At 44.0% G+C, this 25862-nt stretch overlaps 2 protein-coding genes across 3 annotated transcripts in view; both read right to left on the reverse strand.

Annotated features, from left to right (window-relative positions):
• The window catches only part of BEND5 (BEN domain containing 5), a 33897-nt gene extending 9727 nt beyond the window's left edge, over window positions 1–24170 (reverse strand). The window contains exons 1-3 of the mRNA XM_011926235.1: window positions 24036–24170; window positions 21588–22054; window positions 5321–5469 (exon numbers count right to left, since the gene is read on the reverse strand). Of these exons, the coding sequence (XP_011781625.1) occupies window positions 5321–5469; window positions 21588–21825 (387 nt within the window). The 5' untranslated portion in view covers window positions 21826–22054; window positions 24036–24170. The remainder of the gene's footprint in view (window positions 1–5320; window positions 5470–21587; window positions 22055–24035) is intronic.
• Window positions 1–25862, reverse strand: part of AGBL4 (ATP/GTP binding protein-like 4) — a 1493990-nt gene that overhangs the window by 218176 nt on the left and 1249952 nt on the right. The gene's annotated exons all lie outside the window — the stretch shown is intronic.

The following is a 25862-nucleotide window of genomic DNA, read 5'->3' on the forward strand; positions in this document are numbered from 1 at the left end:
CAAAAAAAAAAAAAAAAAAAAAAAATCACCAGTTCCTGGGTTCCACTCCTAGAGTGTCTGATTTATTTGGGCTGGGTGTGGCCTAAATAATTCCAATGTATGGCTAAGTGTGAAAACCTCTGCCAGCTCAAGTAAGGAGAGCAGCTGCCCTGCCAACTGGAGTAGGGCTGTGCCAGTCCTTTCCCACCTCTGAGTTTCATTTCCCTACCTATGAAGTGGTAGAGCTGGATTTCATCTCAAAGTTCCTTCTGGCTCAAAACACCTATGATTTTAAACACAACCACAAGGTACCCAGTTTGATTCCAACGGCACAAAGAACAAAACACAGTCTTATGCTCCCTACGAGTTTCAGTGCAGAGCCAATAAGACACAGAATGTTCCAGCAATAAGCTACAAGATTTTCATTTGTTCTCCTTTCTGCACCTTTAGTAAATCTAAAAAAAAAAATTAGTATAAAATTTAGATCTCACAAGTCATTTACTAACATTCATCATTAAAAAAACAGTGTTCGCTTTGACGTTGCCATTTACATTGTGTTTCTGCTGTGTCTGTGAAGGGAAGAAATGGCCTCTGTTGGGACACACGGCGGCAGCTGCTAACGAGCTAAACTTTCTAAGGGGCATGAGAAGGATCTGCCAAAGGTTCTTGTTTTCAGAAAGGCCTGCCTGCAGGTTGCCAATATCACATGGTCAGAGACATCTCTGGAGAGGTCCTGCTCTAAGAGACTGGATGCATACCCAACTAATGGTAGACCAGCAAGACCAATTGTTCAAAAAACAATTAAAGATCTTTCTACTACTGGAGCTTGGCTTGGGAAGGAAGGCGAGTACACATAGTTAGGCAGTCAGGTCAGCCAGAAAAACTTCTTCCTTTACCAATTACTGAAATTTTCCAACCATCAAGAAGAAAAAAAAATAGCAACACAACCCACCCATGAATGTTAAGTCAACAATCTACCTGCACATCTGACTTCACCTCCTTTTGCTCAAAAGATCAGACTGCTGCAGGCAATCAGATAACTAGATCTACCTGGCCTCTCTGTGCTGTAACCTTCAGTGCTGCAAAGCTGTTCATCTGCTCAGGAAAGATAAGCAGCCTTGGAGCGGGATGTGCTACCTGGCTGCTGGCTAGGCAACATGGACACCAAGGTCAAGTGTGGCCTTTCCTCCGCAGTTCAAACTGCAGGTGGGCAGTCTGTGTGCCAGACTGGGCATGCTGAGGACAAGTTCCCTGCTGCTCCCTGCTGGACCCTGCATCACTTCCCTTGATGACACTTGAAGCCACCCACACAAGCTTCCTGAGACAGGAGAAAAACAAGGAACTTTGAATTACATTAAATTCTGAATCAGAAAATCATAGAGATGGATGCCAACTTCAGATTTTTCAAAAATCTCTGCTTCCCCCCCACCCCACCCCGACCCCCTGGGCCTTGCTTTCCTGTGATCTTTTAATTTGTTATTCTTGAAAGGGAGATGAAAGTCCTTTTAGCCAAAGTTCTACAAGAGAAAAGGGGTACTAGTACTTTTTGAGTACCTATAATGAACCAGGTATTGTACATTCAATTTGTTTATTCTTCATAATGATCTTAAGAGATGAAAATAGGTAGAAATTATTTTCCCATTTTACAGATGTAAACAGAGATTCAGAGAGACTATGTAACTTTTCCTAAGGTACACAGTCAATTTTGGAATCAAGATTCAAACCCAAATCCTGAAGCTTCTGCTCTCCCTGTCTTCCTTGCTGCCACCAAGGTGGTGCTGATATAGATCAAAGACAGCAGACCTAACACATCAATGTTCAGTTAGTTTTCCTTTTGAGTTTTCTCTGTATCTGCCTGGCTATTTCCCACACCAACTTCCAGTGCAGTTCACCACTGCAGACAGGGAAACCAGGAAAACAGCCACGGATTGGCCTTTGCCTCCAGGCTTTGCCCCCTTCAACCTGCCCATCCTATAATCACGACAGATTAAGTTCCCTAAAACACCTCCTTCCTTGTTTGACTAGATGACTTCTGTGGTCTTTCAACTGTGTTTTTATGTAAATCCTCTGGAATTTTGAATGGCTCCCTGTTTCCTATCATATTTAATCCAACTTCCTTAGTCTGGCTTTGAAGGCCCATTAGAATCCATTCTGTTTACTACTACTTCATTCCCCTACTATATTCATCTATATAGTCCATCTACACTACAAAATTCCTGAACTTGTTCATTTCCTGCTACTTCCAGTGTGCTGTAACATCAAGAGGATGGGTGCTGGAGTGGCCAGCCTGGGTGTAAATCTCAGCTCTTCTACCTGCTTGCTGGTTAACTTGGGCCACTTTACTTTTCTGAGCCTTACTTTTCTCATCTATACAGTCAGCAGATCATTGCTACCTCAGAGTTGCTGAGAGGGTTAAATGAGAAAAGATATGTAAAGTGTCAGGAGGACAGCAACTGTTACATCCTTTAACCCCTTTCCCCTCCCCAGGTTTCTGCTCCTGCCATTCTCTTGCTCAGGAATAAATGTTTTCCCTACTTTTTCTTAAGCCTGCTCATCTTTCAAGCCCCAGTCTAAAATTCAGGAAACACTCCTTAGTTACTGCAGGCCTAAGTTCTATCCTTTCTGAATTTCTAGCCCACTTAGAGCCTTTGCCACCGGATTCAGTCCTTCACAGTACATGTCAGTAGGGAGGGTCAAGGCTTTGCCTCTTCTGTCCCCTACAAAGTGATACGGGCTAGTCTGTACACAAAGCAGTAAAAAATCATGGGCATATTTAACGTCTTTATGGAACTGTTTTTCACTTCTGATGAGCTGCTGTTCCTTGGAGATGAAAATATTTTCTGACATTCACTCAAGTACAAGGCCAACTTTAGAGCACAGAAAGAAACGGGCTTCACTACGACCAATCACAGGTATATACTGGGGCATCTGAGACAAGGGCCCCTGAGGTTAGCAAGGCTCAAGGTCACCTGGAGCAATGCTCAGCTTTCAGGCATGTAGCAGAACAGACTGGTGAGAACACTGGCCTGGGAACCAGGAGGTCTGGCTTTCAGTTCCTGCCTGCCTCTAACCTGTTATATAATTGTAGAGGAGTCCCTTCTCTGGATATGTTTCCCTATCCATACTACGTATAAATTAGGTTATTTAAAATTTAATGGTCTTTGCAGCCTTATGATTCAATGAGTTTTTGAAATAAAACATTTTAGACAAAGAAACACAATGCACTTTACCCAAATCAGAAATTTGTGTGGCAAGCCTGATTCATGTAAACCACAGTATACTATCCAACCAAAGTTTTAGTGTTATATGTCAAAGGAGGTTATTAAAAATATGGCATCTGCTAGGAGGGAACTTGATCAAAATATATTTATGTGAAAAGTTTTATAGGACAAAAATCATTTCCTACTAGGAAATGTATCCCATTCCAGTGCTCTAAGCCTTGCAGAGATTAAGGCCTCTGATTGTGCAGACAGAAGGAAGGGTTAGAGAAGACAGCAGAGCCAAGAACAATGAGGGCTACTTGGGGGATGTGGGAGATGCTGTTCTGGGAAGCTGCCATCATTTCCAGTGTGTCCACTTCCTTTCCTCTGCATTTAAAACTCTCTCTGCCTGACTACCAATTAGGTGCAAACAAAAACCAGGTTAGTCTTACAGCAACACGCTGGCAAAAACCAATGAAAAAACAAAATAGGCATTTTCAAGATTTGCTGTTCAACTCATGTGTAAAAATATTAAATGAGGTTTGAGAGACTCGTTTTCTGGGAGAAGAATGCTATCTTTGCAAAAGAGGCCCCCTATACTGCTCTGAAACTATCCACCAGCCTTCAAGGCAAGGGAGAAATAGATTTCTCTTGGAAGCTACTTTAAGAAAAACTCTCTAGTCACTCCACCATGTGTTCATGACTAAAAAGAAATCAACAAACATAGCATAGTCTTATCTTTCATCTTTGATTGGGGAAGGTTCACCAAACTTAGCTACACAGTTTGAATGAGAAAGGCCTTTGGAGAGCATCAATCCGATCCCATCTTTCACAGATAAGGATGCTGAGACCCAGAGAAGTGAAGGGCCTTTGCAAGGTCACACAGGTAGGATAGATGTAGAGCTACGCTAAGAACTCAGGCTCCAGGCTGCCGACTTCCAACCTGTCATGCCACCTCTCCTCTGCAAAGCTGACGTTTCAAGCCTGTTGAAGGGAGCAAGGCAAGGCAGAATGGGCCTGTGGCCTGGCCCATCAGCTTTGCCTCTGCAGGGGAGGAAGTGCGCAGTGGGAGATGCAGGGAATGACAGCACATCCAAGAGAGCCCTGAAAACTAATACGTTTCATTTCCTCAGCTTGACAATATTTGCTTTGGCTCAGGTTGGCCAGTTGCAGAGACATATCTGGACAAACCCAAATAAAACAAATTTTTCTTTCTCATCAACCTACCTCGAGAATGATACTAAATAAACAGAGACCTTTTGAAGCATGAGGCAAGAAAAATGAACCAACACATGACGCGTTAAGGAGAATGAGAGGCGATGTCTGTAATGCATGCTACAGTGGCAGAGAACAAAACACTAAAGCTGAATTTCACCAGTGCCTACACAAAGGGCTCTGATATACTTCTTCAGAGATCAATTCGACTGAATGTTAGAAGAATGTCAGAAAAGTTTCCTCCCCTGCCCTGCTGGTATATATCATCATGTGACTTTAAGATTTTTCAAAAGCGATTCCATTACTAATAGTGCTTAAGTTTTTGTTCATGATTTGTTTTCAAGGTCATATAAATAACTCTGAGGAGTTCTATGTGGTCCTAGGACTGTGGGCTAACCACTGCTGCATATACAGCTTAAAGGAGGCTTGGGGATAAGGGAGTATGTCTTATTCATCCCTGTATTCCTGTTATCTAGCACAGGGTTTAGAACACACAGATACTTTCTAAGTGGTGAATGAATACAAATTGAGTTGTTATCTGTAAATCAGATACTTCATTTCCAGCTCACCTTATAAATTTTAGGCATCTGGTTTCATAGGAAGGTGGGACAAGTTTCATCAAACTGTCATGGGAATTAAGAAATATCTTTCTCACTAGTAAGCTATTTTAAAATGTCAATTTACTTTTATAGTTGCTTTGGCTCAATATTTAAAGAAAAAAGAAAGAAAAAAAAAAGGAAGAAGGAAGAGAAAACGCCCCAGCAAAACTACGCTACTTATAATACACAAATTCCAGAAACAGTCATTCAGGGCTAGGCCAGGAGGCCAACCAGTCAAGCTGATTTGGAAAGCTCCCACCATACTCTCCACCTTTACTCTGACTAACAAACACTTGCAGGGAATGGATATTGAGCTTAAAACACTACCTTGCCATTGTCTAGGATATACTTGTCCATGACAGGCGCAGGAGCGGGGTAATAGGACGACGTATTTGCTTCCTCACTGAAAGTGCTCCGTAACTCCGGCTCGGGCTCGAGACATTCTGACTTTACTTTTTCCAGATCAATGGCGGGACCTAGGCAGTTAAGAAAAGAAATCTGTCTAGAACTCCAAGGAAAATAAAAGGCAAATATTTTTAACTAGGCATCTATCAGCACACAGTGGCACAAAAATATCCTAGCTTATTTTTGTCCATTGAACTACACTTAAACCCAGACTCGAAAATAATATGAGGCATGAATGTCACAAGGGAAAAGGTGGAAAACTGGAAGACAAGAGTGGACTAGACTCTAATCAAGTTTGAATGAGAAGCACTCTTCCAGGGTGTCATTGTCTACATGGAAAGGCAGGGATTCAACTTCCTGCACAGGAAAGAGGTTCTGTTAAGACTGGGTTGGAGAAGAAGGAGTGGCAATTACTGGAATATGCAAATCGTGTATTTGCCAAAATCCTCACCTCAGTATCTTACAGTGGAGAAGGCCGTAACAGAAGAAGGCAGCTTAGGAAAGTGTGGGCAAAAATGTGAAGGCCTCCCCCTCCCCAAGACCTAGTATCTAGACAGGAGCATTTGAACCAAGAAATTAAAACACAATACACATTAAGCCCCTGATTGCCTGATCCAGCAGCTACTCTGATTTTTATTTTAATGCAATCAACACAAATTACGTGCAGTTTAAACAGCGAAAGGAAGCTAGATAAATGGTGATAGTTTCTAAAGGGGTTATTTTTTCTCCATTAGCTTTTAAAAATTGACTGTTTTTTAAAATCACCTATTGTGTGTTGATTACTAAAGGGCAGAGAAACAGGATGAAAATGGGTAAATAAGGCCAAATGACTTGATTAACTTTTGTGGGAGAACAACTTCAAAGGCCAACATAATTTAACATGCTGGAAATTCTCCCCATGCAAACATTTCAGGAGTTGACTGAGATCAGAGATTTGGCTGCTGCCACAGCAGCTCCCTCTGGCCATGCACGTTAACTTAGGTAACAGATGAACTCACAGACCAGCCTTCTCTTATCCTAGCCATGTGGAAAACTGGGTACAAAGCTCTTTATATATTAAAGCCCTTTGTAACAATCTGCTTGCAACTCTGGGTTCAGTTGACACATCCTAGACTTTGGTTGGTGGCAGTGAAGGTCCTGGTGAATTTGTTACTAAAATTCCTCATGATACAGCTTCCCAGGAGAGAATATCAATTCTGAATTGCTGGCAGATGCTAACTGAAAGATGAAATCTCTGTAGTATCCTAAGATTTAAGAATGAAACTTGCACAAAGCTGAATGCAAGATGATCGGGGAGCAGAATAGTGCAAATAAAAGACCTTGACTCCTTCTGGTAGAGATTTCAGGTCCCATTCCTGGCTATGCTATATTTTAATTGTGTGACCACAGGTGAGTAAATTACAGATACAGAAGTTGGCAGAGCAAAGGCCCAATAGCATCGTAATCGTTCTGACAGCACCTCCCAATAAGAGGTGCAGGACCTATTCAAGGGCTGGGCCTAGGTCTTATTCTTTCCTTTGTGCCCAGCACCTAGCGCTGAGTAGGCACTCCCTAAATGTTTGCTAAGTAAATAAAACAATGACAACAATGAATGAGTAATTCTAAAGTTTCAGAAGCAAATATCAAAGTTTCTTCTCTCTGCGTGGGATCACAGGTTAAATTTTTGAGACACAAACAAATTCAGGTGGAGCATTTGATCTTTTCTCAGATCTGGGAAGAGGTAATTACTTAAATTTCCCCTAAAGCACATGGCTGAGTTGGTGTGTGAAAGCTCTTCTAGGTCTGACCTTCAGCCAAAAGAAAAAAAAAATAGGCTGAAAAGAAGAGGTCCATGAAAGCCACTCACTCAGAGTCATCTTTAGCAAGAACGTGTCCTTCCTCTAAAGCCTCCTTTTCCTTCCATGAGAGGCTGGACAACAGAATGAATCCAGTATAGCCGTGACTGCAGTTGATTCTCTCCCATCCATCTCTATAAAGGCCATCAAAGGGATCTTCCACATGACCCTGTCTTTCCTTGCTTAGGCTGCCCACTACCCTCAAAATTAAGTCCCATGCCATGGCCTCCATAAGGCCCAGAACAACCAGCCTCCCCTCTACCTCTAGGGTCATTTCTTGCCCCCGCCACCAATATTCACCTCTGCTCAGGTACCCCAAATATTATGTTGTTCCAGGCATCTGTGCTGTTGTCTTGGCCTTGAACACTACCTCATCTGTCTGCTAAGCGCCCAGTTAGACTTTAGGACATAGCTCAGGTGTCTCCTTTGTGAGGCTTGACTGTCATCACTCCCAGGTAGGGGGGTCTCTACATTGTGACTACTTTTAGCAAATTATGTTTGCAATCATCTGCCTATCGGTTTTCAACATTAGACTATAAAGCTCTTCAATAGCAAAGCTTTACTCCCTTTAGCATCTTGGAGCCTAGGGAAGTGCTGGTACATGACAGGCTCTTAGTAAATTCCTCATGACATGAGAGGGGAGGAAGAGAGGGACTTGAATGGACTGGGACAAAGATTCTGAAGTAAAGTCCTGCTGCTAAGCAGAGGTGCTTGAGGGTAGAGGCATGGGCAGGTGGGAAGCTGTTCTGAATGTCTGTAACCTTTCTTGGAGTCCGAGAAGTAGAAATCAGGGCTGTTAAGTAGAAATCAGAAGCATCTAGTTAGAATGGACAATTCAGATGGCACAATTCCAGACAAAGGGCTCTGCTATCACACTGTCTACAGAGGGACAGCTAAGGGACATCAGAGGGAGCAGGGGTTGAGAGAGTCACCTCTCTGGCTCCATCCTGTTGGTCCCCTCCCACAGTCAGACTCCATTCCAGGCAAAGTGGCTGGCCTAACCGTCTCCACACATACACCATTCTTTCCTGCCTCCTAGTCTTTGCTTGTGCCATTCCTTTTGTCCAGAACATTCTGCCCCTACAGATGTCCACCTACACAAACTTCACTAGTGATGCAAGGCCTGACTCAAATGCCATCTCTTCAATGAGGCTGCCCTATCCCCTCAAAGACTAGTAAATAATTCTCTCTAGCCCGTGGCTTGGGATTTGGAGACAGAGCTCCAAATACTAGGTTTAAGTATAGGGTTTGCCACTTACTGCTTAGCTGACTTGTGGTCTTCCTTGCGTAGTAGAGCTCCACCTTCCTTTGGATTCTCCCCACCCCTCTGCCCCCACTCTACCATAGTAATCAGATGTGCTCATTCATCTCTGTATCTGTTTCCCCTACAAAAGGAGGAGGGGTCAGCCAAAAATAGTGTCTTTTTGTGTCGGAGAGGAGGCTTGAGGGCAGCCAAGGACTGTGTCTTTTTATGTCAGAGACCAGGGCTCACCTGGCAGAGTGCTTGATTCACATTCTATCCTCAAGAGATAACGTACACATAAATAATTGCTTAACCTCTCTGATCTTGTCTCACCTGAAAGAAGGAAAGATAACAGTGACTTGGCAAGACTGAGGATTAAATCAGATAACTATATATATATTATATGTGTGTATATATATATATTCGTATATTTATATGGAACAATGATTTCAGAGTCTGGTACAGAGTGGGTTCTTGGTAAAGAGTCGTTCACTCCCTCTCCACCCACTCCCACACAAGTCACACTTGTGCGCTTAAGTTCGTCTCTACTAAACCATAGGTTCTGTGAAACAGAGGCCCTGCTGTTCTGCTTTTGCCCCTAGTGCTTAGCACAGGCCCAGCACAGAGCAGGTCCTTGTACTCCACAGCCTACCCACTCTCCTCAAGGCTCACGATGGTCTCCTATGGGCCTGATAAACTTCTGTCAAATATAGAAGCTACTATACTGAGATCTTGGCTCTCAAGAAAAACTATTTTCTAAACTTCTCAGCACCATTTGCTTAACACCTGGCAAAAGCTCTCCGTAACAGCCTCCTCCTTCCAGGATATTGTCTACAGAAGGTCAGCTTGAAAAGCCAGCCAAAGGTACATCTTAAAAGGGACTTTTCAGGAGACCTGGGTGTGAATCCCAGCTCATGACTTTAAAGTCAGGTCATCTTAACCTCTCTGCAACTCAGCTTTCCTACCTGCAAAATGGGGGTTACCAAAAGCCACCATGCAGGCTGCTGATGCCTCTCGAAGGGCCTAGCACTGAGGCACAAAACAGACAGAAGTGGGCAAAATGGCAGATGAATGAAGGAATGAATCCATCAATAGAGCGCAATGTTTAGCATTACGGGATCGGAAAGAAGAAGAACAAAAAAGCATGTGTTTTCTTCGGGGAGAGCAGGGAGGGCCCCTAGTGCTTTTAATTTAAGAGGGGGGAAAATCACTTCATTGCAAATTTTAGTCGGCTCCACTACTGATGTTGGCAATTTACATCTCATTACAACAAATGCTTCAGATTGCTGTTTTGCTTTTAAAAAATTTCTGAGGCATTGTTCTCCCTCAAACACATGTGACCAAATTAGCCACAATAATAAGCACTTGCGTTAAGAGACAGCATTGTACAATCTGGCGCAGATATTTTAGGTAACAAAGGAACTTTTTTCACTTTGTGGGAAGAGTAGGAATTTTTTTTAAAAAAGGGCTTTGATCCATTTGCATTCCGATACTGACACACACTTGAGGTTTATTTGGGGGAAAACATCTCTTCCATGGAAAGAAACCTCTCAGCTGGGTAAAGGAAGCTTTTTAAAAGTATGAAAGGTAGTACTTGTCTTTTCACTCAATCATTCATGAACCCATTCATCTCACAACCCCTGACTGCATATCAAGATCTTGGCTCTGTAAGAGGCACTGGGGACCCAGAGACAAAGTATGTTCTTGTTCTGGGGAAGTTCAGATTTAACATGTGAAGCACTATTATAGAGCATACAAATAACTCTGATTTAATGGATGAGCAATAGATTTAGTGTCAGAAAAACCTGGTAAAGATCCTGGTTCTGTTACTTACTTTACCTCCATAAGCCCTACTGGCTTTTTCCCTAAAATGGAAAGCATGACACACAGTTAGGGTCTTTGTAAGTGTTTGCTGGGGCAACAAATATATGAAATTACACGATTTTCTATTCTTGTTGTATCGCAAACTGGACTAATGCTGTTCTTTCTGATGAACACGAATGTTTATGTTTGTGTGACTTCTGGGTTGAGAAATCACCTATTTTTTCAAACATATATGTGTTTGGACACTAAGTATTTCCGATTTCAGCTGAAATAGAAAGGTTAATTATATATATATATTTTTAGAAAAAAGGATTAAATCCTTTTACTTCTGTAAGTAAGTAGGAAGTTTCTCTGCAATAAGTACCATCCTATTTTCTTCAAAAATGCAAAGTAAATCAAGTCAAAATTCTTAAATGCATACAGAACATCTGCTGTGGCACAGGGAGTACTAGACTTGGCAGAATAGAGATAATTTTACTGTTGAGAAGGACCTGGGCATGGGAACAGCTACATAACAATGAAGGAGTTAAACAAAGGCCTTGGAAAGAGACTAGGGAAGATGCCTCCGGATCTGGGTAGGAGGATCCCCCTCTGTGGACCTTCTCAGACCCTCTCAGAAGTCATCAGCTGCTCTCACCTGCTGCTGTAGCTGTGCTTCTGTTTCTTAGCCCCATTAGGCTTCCAGTGAAACACAGACAAATCTGGTTTCATTCCTTTGGTGAGAATCTACTAAGTACTGCTGAGTGCCAGCCCTGGGCTAGGTGGAAGTGGGTGCTTCACAGTCTATCAGTGGAAAGAGACAGGCAGCAGACTGCCACCACCCATATGGCTAACAAGCATTAGGAAAATAACTGGGGCAGAAGCAAAGGAGGGGGTGCTGCCTCTGGAGGAAACTAGGAAATCTTCAGAAGGATGGTCACAAACTTCTGTGTTGGGGCTTGGAGGATGAGAGGAGCTTGTTGGGTATGAGACCCTAGGGTGGGGTAGTTCTCATAAGGTGAAGGCAAGTGGCACAAACCACAGGCTCACTGTGCACAAAGGGTACAACGTGATGATCTGCATGAATTTGGGGAGGGGGAGATCACTGCTGGTTAAGGGATCCTAGAAGGTTTCGGGAAAGTGGTGATCTCTGACTGGGGCTCTGATGGATGGATGACATCTTGGGGAGGTGGGGGAGTAGCGAGCCCGGGGTTCTTCAGGTCCTCTCTCTCTCCATTTTCCGAGTGCCTTCTTCGAGTGAGGGCAGGAGCAGACTTTGTTGGGCAGACGCAAGAGAAAAAAATTCTAGCATGAATCCTGGATTAGGTGAGATCCCAGCGGCTCACAAAGATGCCTCCAAAGTGGTGCCACACCCTCGGGGAATGTGAACCACAGAGCAGCAGAGTTGAAATGGATCTGAGAGAGCCTCTGCTCCAAGGGGCAGAAGCCCACCCAGGAAGAAAGAGGTAAAACAAGCAGGCCCGGGTCCCCAGTCTTGGGGGTCAAGGTTATCCCCGACTTTGAGGAATTGCAGATGCCCATTTCAAATGATGTATTTGAGAAGGAAAGGTGGCTGAAACCTACAAATGTCTTCTTTGTTAAGTGTCTTATATCAAATGTATCTCTCTTTTTTCTCTCTGTAGCATTTTTCAGCCCACTGTCAGGTGATTGTTTAACATCTCCCTGACTAGAACATAAACACCAAGGGGATGAGTAGTCTTGTTCGCTGCTATATCCCCAGCACCCAGCACAACGTCCTTCATACAGAACACTCACTAAACATGTGTTTAGTGAAAGAAGTTAATCCTCATGATGATCCCACAAAATAGACCTTATTATCTCTGTAAAGACTCAGAGCAGTAAAATAACTTGCCAGAAGTCACACAGGTGGTGAGTGCTCAAGTTCAGAGTCGTCAGATTCCAAAGACAGCTCTTTCCACTGCCCTGCCCCTCCTCAGTGAACTGTACTTTTCAGAGCTTCTTGCCTAATGCTCACTCTGTGTGACCCTCAACTCGTCTCTGATTTTCTCAGACACTCCTTGGGGGTCTGTGAAAAGCTCCACAATCATGAGGGGTGTGGCGGAAGGGGAATAGGGTGTCACCTCTAGAAGCTCTGAGCTTATCCTCTGGTGGCCAGGGAAGACTGGACTGCTTCTTCATCTGTGCTGCTTCTACTTTCCTCCTGCCCAACTATCTGTGCCCAGAGAGTATCCAAATGGCAGGATATGTGCAGAACGCCCTGTCAGAGAAGCACTGAAGGCCCACACATGAGCTCAATGCATGTAAAATGGACCAGAGTTGGCTGGGTTGGGGGGCTAAGGAGTTGTGGTGGGAATAAGTGGGGTGGGTAGCACAAGAGCTGCTCCCAGGTTCCTGAGGGACCACTGTGGGCACAGTGAGTGCCCGAGGGCAGCAGTTATGAGGAGGCAAAGTTTGATCACATGGTGGATGTCTGTCCAACAAATCAATCCATACCCCTGACCTCAGCTGATACTCCCTTCAGGCCATGAGCCCTTCCAGAGTAGGGACCATATGGGATTCATCTTTGCTACATGGCTGTTGATTGATTCACCTGGCTCAGAGGAAAACAGCTACTCAGGAGTTGAAGGACTGCACCCCAGGCCACTCCAATGGGGAAGTGCCCCCATGAACCACCTGCAGGAGGGTCTGGGGTAGTTCTGCTTGCTCTCATCTATATCTGCAACCTCATCTCTTCCTGCTACCCAGCCCTTCACCGTGCCGTCCAACCAGAACTACTTTCAATTCCTTGAATAAGCCAGCCCCTCTTACAACTCCAAACCTTTGTTTAGGCTCTCCTGTTGCCTGAGATAGTCCCTTAACTTGGGGCCTCCTCCAGCCATCCACAACTCTCCTACCCCAGCCATGTAAGGAGCCCTCTTTTGTATCCTTCCCCAACATCCCAAGAGCTCAGGACCAAAGTAAGGCTCACCCTGCATCACCTCACAGTCTGCTGATGAGACTGTGACTTCTTTAAGGTCACAAGGGGGGCTTAACAATTTGATGTCTCTATGCCTAGCACAGGGCTCGGAACAGAGGAAGGATCCAATAATGTTCCCTGCACAAAAACATTTTCCTGCAGTCAGAGCTGTCCAATAATGGGACAGGCTGCACTGGAAGGAAGTGAGTGAGCATCTTGTCTCTAGGGGAATGTTACTGGAGGCTGGGTGATTGCATGGCAGGGAGACTAAAGAAAGCTTCTTGTCATGTATAGGAGGCTAGACGAGGTGAAATCTGGGGTTCCTTATGGGACTAAGGTCCTAGGACTCTGAAGAATTACCCCCCACACTCAGAGTGCCCCCTGGAGCAGCAAGGGAGGGTATGGCCAGCCTCTGGGACCTGCTGAATCCTGGCAGCCAAACTAATTCCATCCATCCATGTTGGCTGAACACAAGTGTTCCACTGCTTCATGATACTGGGTTCATGAAATCCTATATATTCTGATTCCACATGGCATAGATACATATGTCTTTTTCACTCTCTGGGCCTCAGCTGTCCATCTATAAGATTGAGGTGAAAGGTTGAACTGGGTTCTCTCTAAAGAGACAATTTCTAAGAAAACTCCAGGAATTATCTGGTTGGTATCTTGAGGCCATGCTGCCTGGTAAGGCTGAAACTATGAAGATGTGGTGGCCTTTTAAACTAAGCAGGAAATATTCATCTAACAGCTCAAGGGTCCTGCAGTCACAGAATGCACAGCAGTACTGGATGGTATAATGGCCAACAAAGAAGGCCTAATCATGAGGCAGGCAAAAGGGACGGTGCCACAGAAGCACATGGCTGAGGGACTCTGTGATCAGACTGCCTGATGCATGGCAAAGGAAGAGGGGCCTCAGTTCTGAAAACTGGTTCTACCCTTTCCTGGGTGTGTGACCTCAGGTGAGTCACCTAATCTCTCTGAGCCTGTTTTATCCACTGCTGAGGTTGTTTTATATATGGAAAGTATTTAGTGTCTGGTCAAAAGCAGGTATTCCAGAGACCAGGCTTTGCCTGTAATGAACACTTTCCCACCTCCATTTCCCGACTGGCAAATCCAAAAGAAAACAAGTCTGTTACATGGCAATATGGAAGGCAAAACCCTGCTCTAATGGAGAAACTCATTCCTATTCTGACAATGGGGAAAAGCCTAGCAACTTCCTCTGGATGTTTTAAATACCTAGGCAGTTGTTAGAAAAGGGACAGCCTGGAGTTGTCCCTCAACCCCATCCCCACTGCCCCCAGGAAAACGGAGTCTAGGAAGAAAGGGAAAGGAGGGTCCTGAATTGTCCAGCCACCCTGAAATCAACTTTTAAAATAATGTAGGATTATTTTAAACTGTGGCTAATTCTAATTTGGGCAACAGTTCAAAAAAAGTCCTTCAAGGTAGATGATGACCAATATTTTTCAGAGAACCTACTCCACTTCTTACTACTAGATCTCTTCCTGCCATCTGAATTCAGCAGGGTACAATAGTTTTTGAAACTGCCCCACCACTAACTGTAAACCTGCAGGCAGACTGTGGGCCTCTTGGGCCTCACCTCCACAAGGGAGATGTAAATACCTAACTAGACAAAATGGCTCTTGTCCATCTGCTTTGGGCTTTTCTCAAAACTTTTTTATAGTACTCCTGCTCATTGTGAGAATGAACTGAGGCTGAAAGAGACGGGAAAGAGCTCTGAGACAAACAGGCCCCAGGAAGAGAGCCCTGGCAAAGAGAAGACTGAGCCACAACTAGTGATGTCTAAAAAAATCCAGGAGGTCAAATGAGGGGGTTGAGAGCTACAGATGGGAAGATGGAATTCTGCCCAGGAAAAGTTGGGGGTAGTAATGGACAAATTCTATAAGCTACAGACCAGTGAGTTTGAAATCAAGTCCGGGCATGGTTGTAAAATAGAATGTTCAAATATGATTTCTAAGGACTTACAAGGGGAAATAGGAAATCTCTAGGAGTCATCTAGTGTTGACCAAAGATTAAGACATGCCAGACCATCACGTCTGTGTTCTGCTGTAGGACAATGGGTGCCTATGATGTGCCAAGCACTATATAACACATTTTCTCATGCACATCTTCAAATGATTCTACATCTTGATGCAGTACCTACTGAGCACCTACTATATGCTGGCCTCTAGGCAGATGACTTTACTGCATTTGTTCATTTACTTCTTTTTTTTTTTTTCTCAGACAGAGTCTCGCGCTGTTGCCAGGCTGGAGTGCAGTGGCATGATCTTCACTCACTGCAACCTCTGCTTCCCGGGTTCAAGCTATTCTCCTGCCTCAGCCTCTCGAGTAGCTGGGACTATAGGCACACACCCCCATGCCCAGCTAATTTTTGTATTTTTAGTAGAGGCGGGGTTTCACCATGTTGGTCAGGAAATGGTCTCGATCTCTTGACCTTGTGATCCACCTGCCTCGTCCTCCCAAAGTGCTGGGATTACAGGTGTGAGCCACTGCTCCCAACCCATTTGCTCCTTTTATAAACCATAATAGTTGATACTATCATTCACTCTGTTGTACAGATGAGGAAACTAAGGCTGAGGAAGTTAAGTAACTTGCCCGAGGCAACAAAATTTGAATTTGGAAGAGCTGGGATTGAAAACCCCAGTATTTCTGACTTCAGAGCCCATTAGGGCTCTTAATTACTGAGCTGGTTTCTCCTGTCTGTATGTAGTGAGCTTTAAGATACCTATATTACAGAGGAGAAAACAGAGACCTGAGAAGGGTTAAAAAATGTGTATGAAGTTACACAGGTAATAAATTAAGACAGCTGAAATTCAAACCTAAGTAATATCTGCTGCTGAAGCCCAGGTTGTCTCCAGTACAGGAGAAAACCAGCATGAAGCATTTGGCTGACATTAGCTGCCTTTTCTAAGGCACTATCAGAGACCTGGGCTTAAAGAAGCCAGTTCACACTGCAAAGGATTTTAAAGATCAAAGCTGGTATTTTAACGGACCTTGGACAGCACACAAGGTACAAACCCAGAGGGTTACAGAGGTGTTAGTGATCCAGCTCTAAAAAGTTGAAACAGATATGCAGGCCACAATGGCTTTCTCCTTTTTCAAAACTTTCATCCAGCTTATGATCTAGCCAACAGGACATTATCTCTTCCTTTTGCCTTCTCCTCTCTAAAACGGAGATAATAATCCCTACCTGGCCTTGCAACAAGACTATCAGAATTGTCCCATGAGATAAAAATGTCAAGGTGCTTTGAAACCTGTAAAATGCCATGCACATGTGAATTACTGTTATTACTCTAGTTATCTATGCCTCTTCTGGTTAGAATTCATCATTTTTGCCTATATTCCCTGACAAAGCACACACGAAATCTAATATCATCATCTGCCTCCCTCCTGCAATTATAACACTGATTTTATTTGCCTGGTGTCATGCTGCGTACATGTTTGTATTCCCTGTGAGACTTGTGTGCATCCTGAAGGCAAGGATTACATCTGCTCCTCTTTGTATTCCTCACAGAGCCCTTGAGAGTCTTATTTCAACTAATGTTACCCGAGTCACACCACAATGAATTATACTATCTAAGTGGTACTTACAGTGTAACAAACTGGGGAGGACACCGTAGCCTTGGACTTTGCCTTCTAAGAACAGGGAATCTAGCTGAGGAGAAACCAAGAGAGACCCTAGAATTTACTCCATTCTCACACATGGGGGCTTACCCTCCCCCAGTTGGGTCTCTATTGTTCTGCTTCTCTTCATCCCCTAAAATTCTCTGTGGCTGCCAATGCCCAGTTTAAACACACCATTCTAATCTACTTGTGCATTGTTTTTCAAAAAGGCACTCTGTCTTGTTCATTACGTTATTCCCAGCACCTAACCCAGTCCTAGAACAAAGGATACCCTTGATGACTGTTCACTGAATAAAATAATGAATAAATGAATATACACAGAAAAACATCTGTACCTTGGAATATCACCACGCTTTCTGCATCCTTGTCATTTACTTATTTGGGGGAAGATGGGCAGGAAAGGGAGAAAAAGGAAAAGGGGACTGGCATTTATTGAACACTTACAATATGGGGGTCACGGGGCTAAAGTTATTACATATGCTTCCTTATTTAATTTTGACAGTGGAGGACAGTAAACTTCCTTCCCATCAGAAAGCGTTGTTTACCATGCTAAGATCACAGACAAGGAAAGTTCTGTTTTACAGAGAGAGATGATGTCCTTTGTGGGGAGTAAAGGGGATGGAGGGGACACCCCCATGTTGGGAAAAATGAAGTCTAAGAGCTAAAGAAGGTCATACAGGTGAGGGTTCAGAGAGAGGCGCACAGGACCAGGGTCAGGAGACCCTCAGGAATAAGCCAGTGACACTTTTTGGGCTTGTTTCCTCATCAGCAAAATGAGGGTGACAGTCTATAGCCTAAGTTCTTTCACAACTCCATGACTCCATGTTGGAATACTTCCGATTAAACCCATCTTTTCTTGTGTGTGGAATGAATTAAAGAATGAATAAGTGTACAAATGAAGATGTGTACGATTCAGTGAAGCCTCTGAAACATACTCTCTTGCTGCTATCCCCCACCCTTGGGTGTGGCTCCACCTTTCTGACTCCAGCCTCCTCAAGGTGTGCCATTATAACTCCCAGCTGCTAACGGACCTGCTTCCCACTCTGAGTCCCCATCAGTCTGAAAAGACCAGGCGGCTGCTCTCCACTACCATCTACCTACCACTAGTAGGACTCCACTACGTGGGTGAGTAAATAATGATCCTTTCAGGTAGGTAGATTTCTTTTGAAAACTGAGCACCTCCTGACCTGTTGGCCTCCCTCATCTCTGAATTTGCCTGTTATGGTGTGAATGATCCAGCACCCAAGCCAGACAAAGGCCCTTGAGCTAGGCCCCTAGCTGAGGTGGACAAATAAAAATACTCAAGGATATGCCTCCAGGAGCAACACTCAAATGAGGCCCAGGGGGCAGAGAATGGCAAAGCCTCAGCCCTCCATCAACCCTAAGCCAGGACGTGTTTATCAGAGGGCAAGTGAAGCCATGAGTCAAACAAGGGTCTCTCATTTGCTTTCTGGTTGTTCTCTGCCTTCTTAGTGGTGTTTATAGATCAGGATCTGTTACAGCAAGGGGATATCTTACTAGACTTTCCACGAGAGAATTCTCCCTTCAGATGCTAACCTCTCCCACAGAACTGGCACTCTGTATTTTAATAACATGTTTACCGCCATCACCACCCTCTCCTACTCCCCAATGTCTTAGTCTTCTTTGCATCTCCCCAAGTTCCTAGGCTCAGAAAGCATTTGGTCAAAGTTAGCTGACTGAATGAATAAACACATGAACAAACATATATAACCCCTCTTATCTTCAACATTGTAAGAGGATACTGAGGCAGAGAGGTTAGTTAACCTGCCCAAGGTCATATAGCCAACTACTGGCTGGGGGTGCCTGAGTTAAAAGTCAAAGTTAACCCTGTCTTAGCTCCTCCATTACATGATGTTGAACAGGAGCTAGCAGTAATCAAGCATTAACAGAATGTCAGGCACTATGCTGTGTGTCACAAGGCTGTAATATGATCATTCCCATTTTATAGATGAGAACACTGAGGGTCAGAGACATACACGCTCTTTGCCTAAATTGCTCCTCACTCTCCCCATGTACTGATTCCTGTTTCGATAACAAAAATTCATCCTTCAGGCTTCAGCCTAAAAGTTGTTTCTTTCAGGAAGCCTTCCCTCTCTGACCCCTCAAAATCTGGTGGGTAGTCCCCTCTGCTGTCCCACAGTCCTCTATGGTTTTGTCCCTACGATGGCATTTATGTACTGTGCTGTCATTGATTGTTTCAGGATTTGTTTCCCTCATCAAACTTCAAACTCCTCAAGGGCAGAGGCAAGGTCTGTATTGCAAATATACTGAATTCTTACACTAGGCAAGATCCCTGGCATGTAGCAGGAGACCAGCAAGTATTCATGGAAGAAAATAAGGTCACAGGAAAGGAAGGAAGAATGGAAGGAAGGACATGAGCTTCCCAAAGCCACAGACTTGGGAAATAGGGAAGTTGGGATTTGAATCCAGGCCATGAAAACATACAACCTCCTCTTAAGGGTAGAGACCCTTTTATTTTATTCTTGTGGATTTGTCTTGGAACTTGGCACATGACCATTCTCCTATTAACATGTGTTAATCAATAGACTTTTAAGCTTTCACAGATGAGGGACAGTGGGTGTGATTTTCCAGGATGCCTGCAGTCCTGAGAGGATAGGGTAGGTGCCCCATGCATACTTGGGGCTCCAGCTGATTTATGTTGAGTCCAACCCATTGTAATGATGATGGTGACTCAGATCAGGGAAGAGCTATCCACTGGCCCATGCAATGGCCTTCAAGGCCTGTGGGATGGCAGAGCCTAGAAAGATCAAGACACTGAAACTATGCTTCAGGTCAAGTTTTTCTACATGTTTTAGGACTAAAATAGGCATATAATGATGTAAAATGCAGGGTATCTTACTACCCCAGAGGCTTAGGAGTGGTTTCTGGAGTTTAAACTCAGTTCATAATCATGAAAAACAGGTAGTTTCCCTGGGAGTTGAATTAAGTACGAAGAATTTCTGTTTTTGGTGTACTTCCCCACAAGCCCCCAAGAAATTTATAAAAGGCATAGCATACAAAGCATGCTGAAAATACAGATTATTCACTTTAAGATTGGGAAACATCTTTTCCTCTCTGAAAATTTCAGTTATCCCCATCCCCCATCACCGCTATAAGAACAATATAGCTTTTACAAATTTTTACATTTATGATTTCTCTTTGAGATTTTATTTTAATAAAGAACTTTACTAACTTTTGAAGCTGCTAACCATATGCGACTTTTCGTGTCCCTGTGAACCTCTGTAGACTATGATTTGGGACACTGACTTGCCAAAGCAATGGTAGAGTTCGGGAGTAGACAAACTCCAGCCTATGAACTGAGTGACTAGAGTTGAGACAGAACTCTACCTCTGCCTCCCTAAGTGACTCTGGGGAAGTCCCAATGTAGTTTCCTTTTCGATGACAAGGGCATGAAAAGGCTTCTCTACTGACTCCTTGGACTATCCAAAGATCTATTGAGCCGCTACCTTGGGGACATACTTTAAGAAGCAAATGACACCTACAAATATAAGTAAATTAGGGTAAGAATAAATCAAAGAAGAATGAAGCTTCATATCTAAATATATTATCTAGATAATGAAAACCTTCATAAGGGCAAAACTGTATTTTATTTAAACTTTGAGGATATTCCTAGACTAGATTACCACCTTTTTCAAGCAAAGCACACTGACTCAGAGTTATCAATTACTGTCTTCAGGGGCTATGGAGGCAATGAACTTGTGTTATACTGATTTCCTCAATGCTGACTGGGCTCTATCTTCTACAGTTCTGGATTCTTATGTTCTGAAAGCATTTTTCTGTTTTTTTCTCTCTGGTAGGCAGTCATTTCTTCTCGCAGTCAAGGCTGCTGCCTCTCAGATTTCTCGATCCCTGCTTCTAAAGCACTTTAGATTGGAAAACCTGATTAGTTAAAATAGAGTGCAATATAAGAACCTATTTAAAGTTCTGTGAGCAAACCAAAGGAGTTTTATACGTCTTTATATTCATCTTCCTAAGGTCATGTACCTCCCTGCTCAAAGCTTTCTAATGCTTTACATTCCTACCAAAACAAGTTCAGACATTCCAGGCTAGTCAAGTTTTCAAGTCCTTCCATCTTCTGTCCTCAAAGCACATTTGCATTATTCCTCTTAATGTGCTCCAGGGATCTTCCCATGCTCAGGAGTGCTGCTCAGCCTCCTCTTGTGCCTTGAAACACTGCCCACCCTTCAAACCTCGGTTCCTTACTGAAGTCTCTCCTTGCCCTCAGTTACAAATAACCACTCCAAGCCCTGAACTCTCATATCATTTTGTCAGCATTCTCCTTTGGCATTTATCACTTTCTGACTTAAACTAATACATGTTGTTAGGATCATGTCTACTTTTTACTATCCTGAAACTTCCTTGGAGAGGTTCCCTACAATCCCTGTTACTGCCTCTTGCTGAATGAATGCATAAATGAGTGAGCAGTGACAAATATTTTGTCAGCTCTTATTCTCTGACCCATGTTCGCCAATGTTCCCATAGCTGAGGCTGTGGCATACATAAGCTCCTATCAGATTCACTATGAGTGGGAGCGACTCTTCTTTGAGATAACTGACAAGCCAAGTGTCTGTCCTTCCCTAGCCTCCGGGGCACTTGGTCTCCCTCTCCCCTTTCTCCTCCCAGAAGAGGATCTGGATGAAGCATTCCACCCATGTGGAGTGGTAGGTGGCCTGCTGGGGCACTCACCGCTGCCAAGCCGCAGGAGCAGCACGTCCTGGAGCCTCCGGTTGAGGTCACGGAGCTCCTTCATTTCAGACACAAGTGCCCCGTACTCCTTGAGCTTCTTGGCCTGTTGTACCAGCTGCCTCCGAGTCCGCTCCAGCTCCTGCTGGAGGTGGCGCATCTCTTCCTGCTGCTGCTGGTAGTTGCGCAGCAGCTCCTCATACAGAGCCCGGGGCACCACAGCATCTTCTAGACTGTCCATGTCCTCTGTGCCTGGCGAGGCCTCCACGAAGACCTCTTCCGGACACGTGCTATGGCCCAGGCTCAGGCCGTTCTGCTTCTCTAGCCGAGCCACCACAGCCTCGATGCTCTTGTGCGCCACTTCGCTCGGCTTCCGCCCCTCAGGTCTCTGTGTAGGACAACGAGAATCAGTTCAGGCAAGGGCAGCTGGGACTTTCTTGGACTGCAGCTCAATATTTCCCCAGACAATCCTAAAATCACAGAATCACAGAACATCAGTGCTTGGAGAAACCTGTGCAAACACTTAGTCAAAGCCCTTCATTTTATAAATGGGGAAACATTTTATAAATTTTATAAATGGGGTTCTGAGTGGGGAAGAGGCTTGCCCAAAGTCATAACCAGGACACTGGTTTCCCAGCCCTGCACTTTTTCCTTTCACCACTCTGCCTCCTGGATGCATATACCATGACCACCCTTCCCAACTCCCCAGGCCCCAGCCCACCCACAATGCCTAGGCAGTGGCTTGCACATGGGGGGTGTTCAATATGTATTTGTGGAGAATCAGGGAGAAATCAGGCCAGGCCAAGTGATCCCAGAGGAGTCACAAATTTCTTCAACACCAAAAACAAAAAATTCCTCCCCTAAAGGCAATTCACCATGTAAACTTTTCATCAAGAATGCTTTAGATGGAAAGGATGTTAAAAACTCTAATCTACTCTAATCTACGGAAGAAAACATGTCATATTTTCTCTGTTCCTCCTCTGCCTACTCAGAACTGGCACTCAGTAGGGGCTTGAAAAATGTTTACTCAACTGAAAAGTTCAAAGAATTCTAGCATTGAAAGGTACTTTCAGTTTCACTTCCTCATGTTCCAGGTGAGAAAACTGAGGGTCAGAGAGGGGAAGGACTACACTTAGGATCACACAGTGAGATACAAACAGAGCCAAAGCCAGAATTTGGAATCTAACTTCCAGTACAAGGTTCCGCGTCCCCCCACGTCTGCCAGCCTCTCCCTCAGCAAGACAGTGGATAGAGAGAAGAAAGTTAACTTACAAAAGAATTATCCAGGACTCCCCCAGGGCTTGGGGTTCTACTGCCTGAGGAAATTCTAGCTCAAGTAGCTACAGCTTCTACTGAGGGGCAGTGAGAGTTACAGGATCAAATGAATTCTTCACTCAGGGTAGGAGGGTTAGGAGCTCTCCTGACTGGGGCACTTGTAGGAAGTGCAGACGACTAAGGACTTGAGATTCCAGGCACTTCTCACTAAGTTTCAGGAAATTTAAGGAAAACCAAACCAAATCAAACCCAGCCCAATGAAACTATGACTCTGATATTGTGTCACATGACAAAATCTTAAGTCGTTTTATCTGCTGGGATAAGGTGCTACTAGTGTAGATGAATTTATCATTTATCTAAAGTGATCATTACAATATGTCTGTGTCACTATAATGTGAGACCCCTGGAGGCAGGGACCATGTCTGGCTAATGGCTCCAGGTACCAGCACAGGTCAGGCCCATAGCAGGAGTACAGTGAATGCCATGAATTGAACTCAGCTACATTCCCTGGGAACACCCTCAACCTTGTGTCCAAAATCAGACCATGGGCAATGCAGAAGACATCCCATTTCCTTATCTTCCTTCTCCCTTCCTCTCAGGTATCTACTGCACAGAAAAAAATAGCTAGCTTGCCGAACAAGATTTTCAGCAGTTTCCAAAGTGAAGGCTGGAGACCAACTGGGGCACACAGCAAGAAAATACAACCTCATGCAAACGTTTTCATCTAACCCAAGATCTCACAGACCCCTTCTGTGAACCTCGTGCACTTCCCAATGAGTCCAGCCTTAGCAATTTGGGGCAATCTGACAGTGACTGGCCCTAAACTTCTCCCCAAAAACAGCTGCTTAACGTTGTTGGAGCTCAGCAGTGGCCTCTCCAGAGCTGTGGGCCAAGGAGAAACACACCGTTCCAAACCTCCAACAGCGATGACACTGCACAGACTATGCAAACAGGACCGTGCTTGGTGGCACAGCATGAATCAGGGCTCTCTGGAAAGTTGGCCAGCAAGGCAAATACACACTAGTTGTCCCATGCTTTCCCTACTCTGAAAAAAATCATGGCCTCTGATACCAGGGGACATTTACATGGGGAGAGGAAGCCAGACTGAAATTCTTTAGCTATGAGGTATCTGAAAATGCTCCCGCATACTTCCAAAGAAAGAAAAGATTTTGTTACCTTGATGTGTCTAAGCTGTAAATCTTCTTCCCCATAATCTTTAACCTCTCCATCTTCTTCTACATGATTAAGAGAAAGCTTGGGGATTTTTATTTTCTTCTGCATCACACTGTTTTCAAGGTCAGATTTGTCTTCTAAAATGCATATCAAGAGAACAAGGTTCATTATGAGTTAAAATGAGTCATTATGAGTTCAGAATGCCCAAAACCTCAAATGCTAGAAAATAACTGAGGCCAGACCAGTTAAAAATGAAAAACAAACAAACAAACTCAAGGCCAGTTCCCTCTTGCATGCAGGGATCCTAATAGCAGTGCAGAACAAACTCTAGGAACAAGGGTGCTTGTGAAAAGCACTGTCATACAAAGTGTTGAAATAGCAGCCAGTGAATTTGCTTAGGGGTTTCTCTAAGTATACCCTAACGGGTGGCCTTTTATGGAATTCTAGAATCTTGAATTGGAACAGCCCTTAGATTGCTATCTGATCTAAACTAAAATGGCACATGAATCCCTCAACTCAACTGAGATCTTTCTAAGCCAAGTGTCTTCCCAGGAGAACTTGGTGGGTTTCTGTCAGCTCAAGTACCAATAGACATGAGACAGATTATAGCTGACAGGGATGTAAGGAAGGGCAGGGGTTATCTCCACAGCCCTATACAAGGCAGGCTAAGGTAAGGCAGACGGGGGAAGAATAACATTTATCCCCTTTTTCCTGGTATCAAATCTCAACATGACTGAGTCTGAGGGACCTCAGTGAACAAGTGGTCCAACTCTCTCATGTTACATGAGGAAATTCAGACCCAGAGGATGGAAGAGGCTTGCCAACGGCATGAGCTGAGGAACAGCCAGGAGTGGGAAAGAGGCCTCTGGCACCTCGTCCACTGCTTACGTGTGCTGACAACACATACTGAACGTAAAGTGCTACACAAATACAAAAGGATATTATTTCTACTTATTTTCTCATTCTTTAAGCTCAACTTCAGATAATCTGTTTTTTTTTTTTTTCTGCACAGATTTCAAACTGGACTTTCCAGATTTGTCTCTCACTGGATATGTCCAAAAATAAAAGTTCAAACAAGAGGGCTCCAGAGGTAAAAATCTGAATCTTTTCTGGAACTGTACCCTTGTAGTAAAATACTTTGTGTTCAAAGCTTAAACTGACACTTTAGAGATTGCTGTTTCTCATAGTCCTCGAAGGTTCCTACTGCTATATCCGAAATGCGTTCTGTAGCATGTTACCCAATGTTGGATGTAGCATATGGCCAGGTAGTTAGTTAAATCCAGTCTTGAAGGGGTGTGTGTGTGTGTGTGCGTTTCTGTGTGTATGTATGCATGTATTTGCATGTGTTAAACATGCTCTTACACTGTTCCCAGGCCAGGCTTCTCTCCTCACAACTTGTTAGTAACGCTGAGAAAGCAGCTTATAAACACATAACTATTCCAGAATGTACTCAAATGCTGAATCTTCCCAAATGGTCTTAGGGATGAAGGCCTAGCTGGTCAGAGGTGGGAATCCAATATCAGAGACTTAAGTGTGAACCTCAGCTTTTCTATGACAGGAAGAGGACAGGTATGTAAGGGCTTTAATCTCTCTGGACGTAATGGAGGTTGTGAGGATGAGAGCAATAATTCACGCAATCCACTGGACAGTGCCTGCTATACACTGGCCATTCGATGGATGGCACAATATAATTGGTATTGTCAATGTATTCTGAATCATTTTCTTCTCTTAAGCATAAAGTGAATAGAGATTTAATTTTAAAAAATGAAGAAATGATTTAAGTAGGGTAAGGATGATAAATGAACTGCTCAGAAAAAAAGGAGGTGGTCT

Source organism: Colobus angolensis, unplaced genomic scaffold, assembly GCF_000951035.1.
Source record: "Colobus angolensis palliatus isolate OR3802 unplaced genomic scaffold, Cang.pa_1.0 Scaffold68, whole genome shotgun sequence".
In the NCBI taxonomy this organism is placed as follows: Eukaryota; Metazoa; Chordata; class Mammalia; order Primates; family Cercopithecidae; genus Colobus; species Colobus angolensis.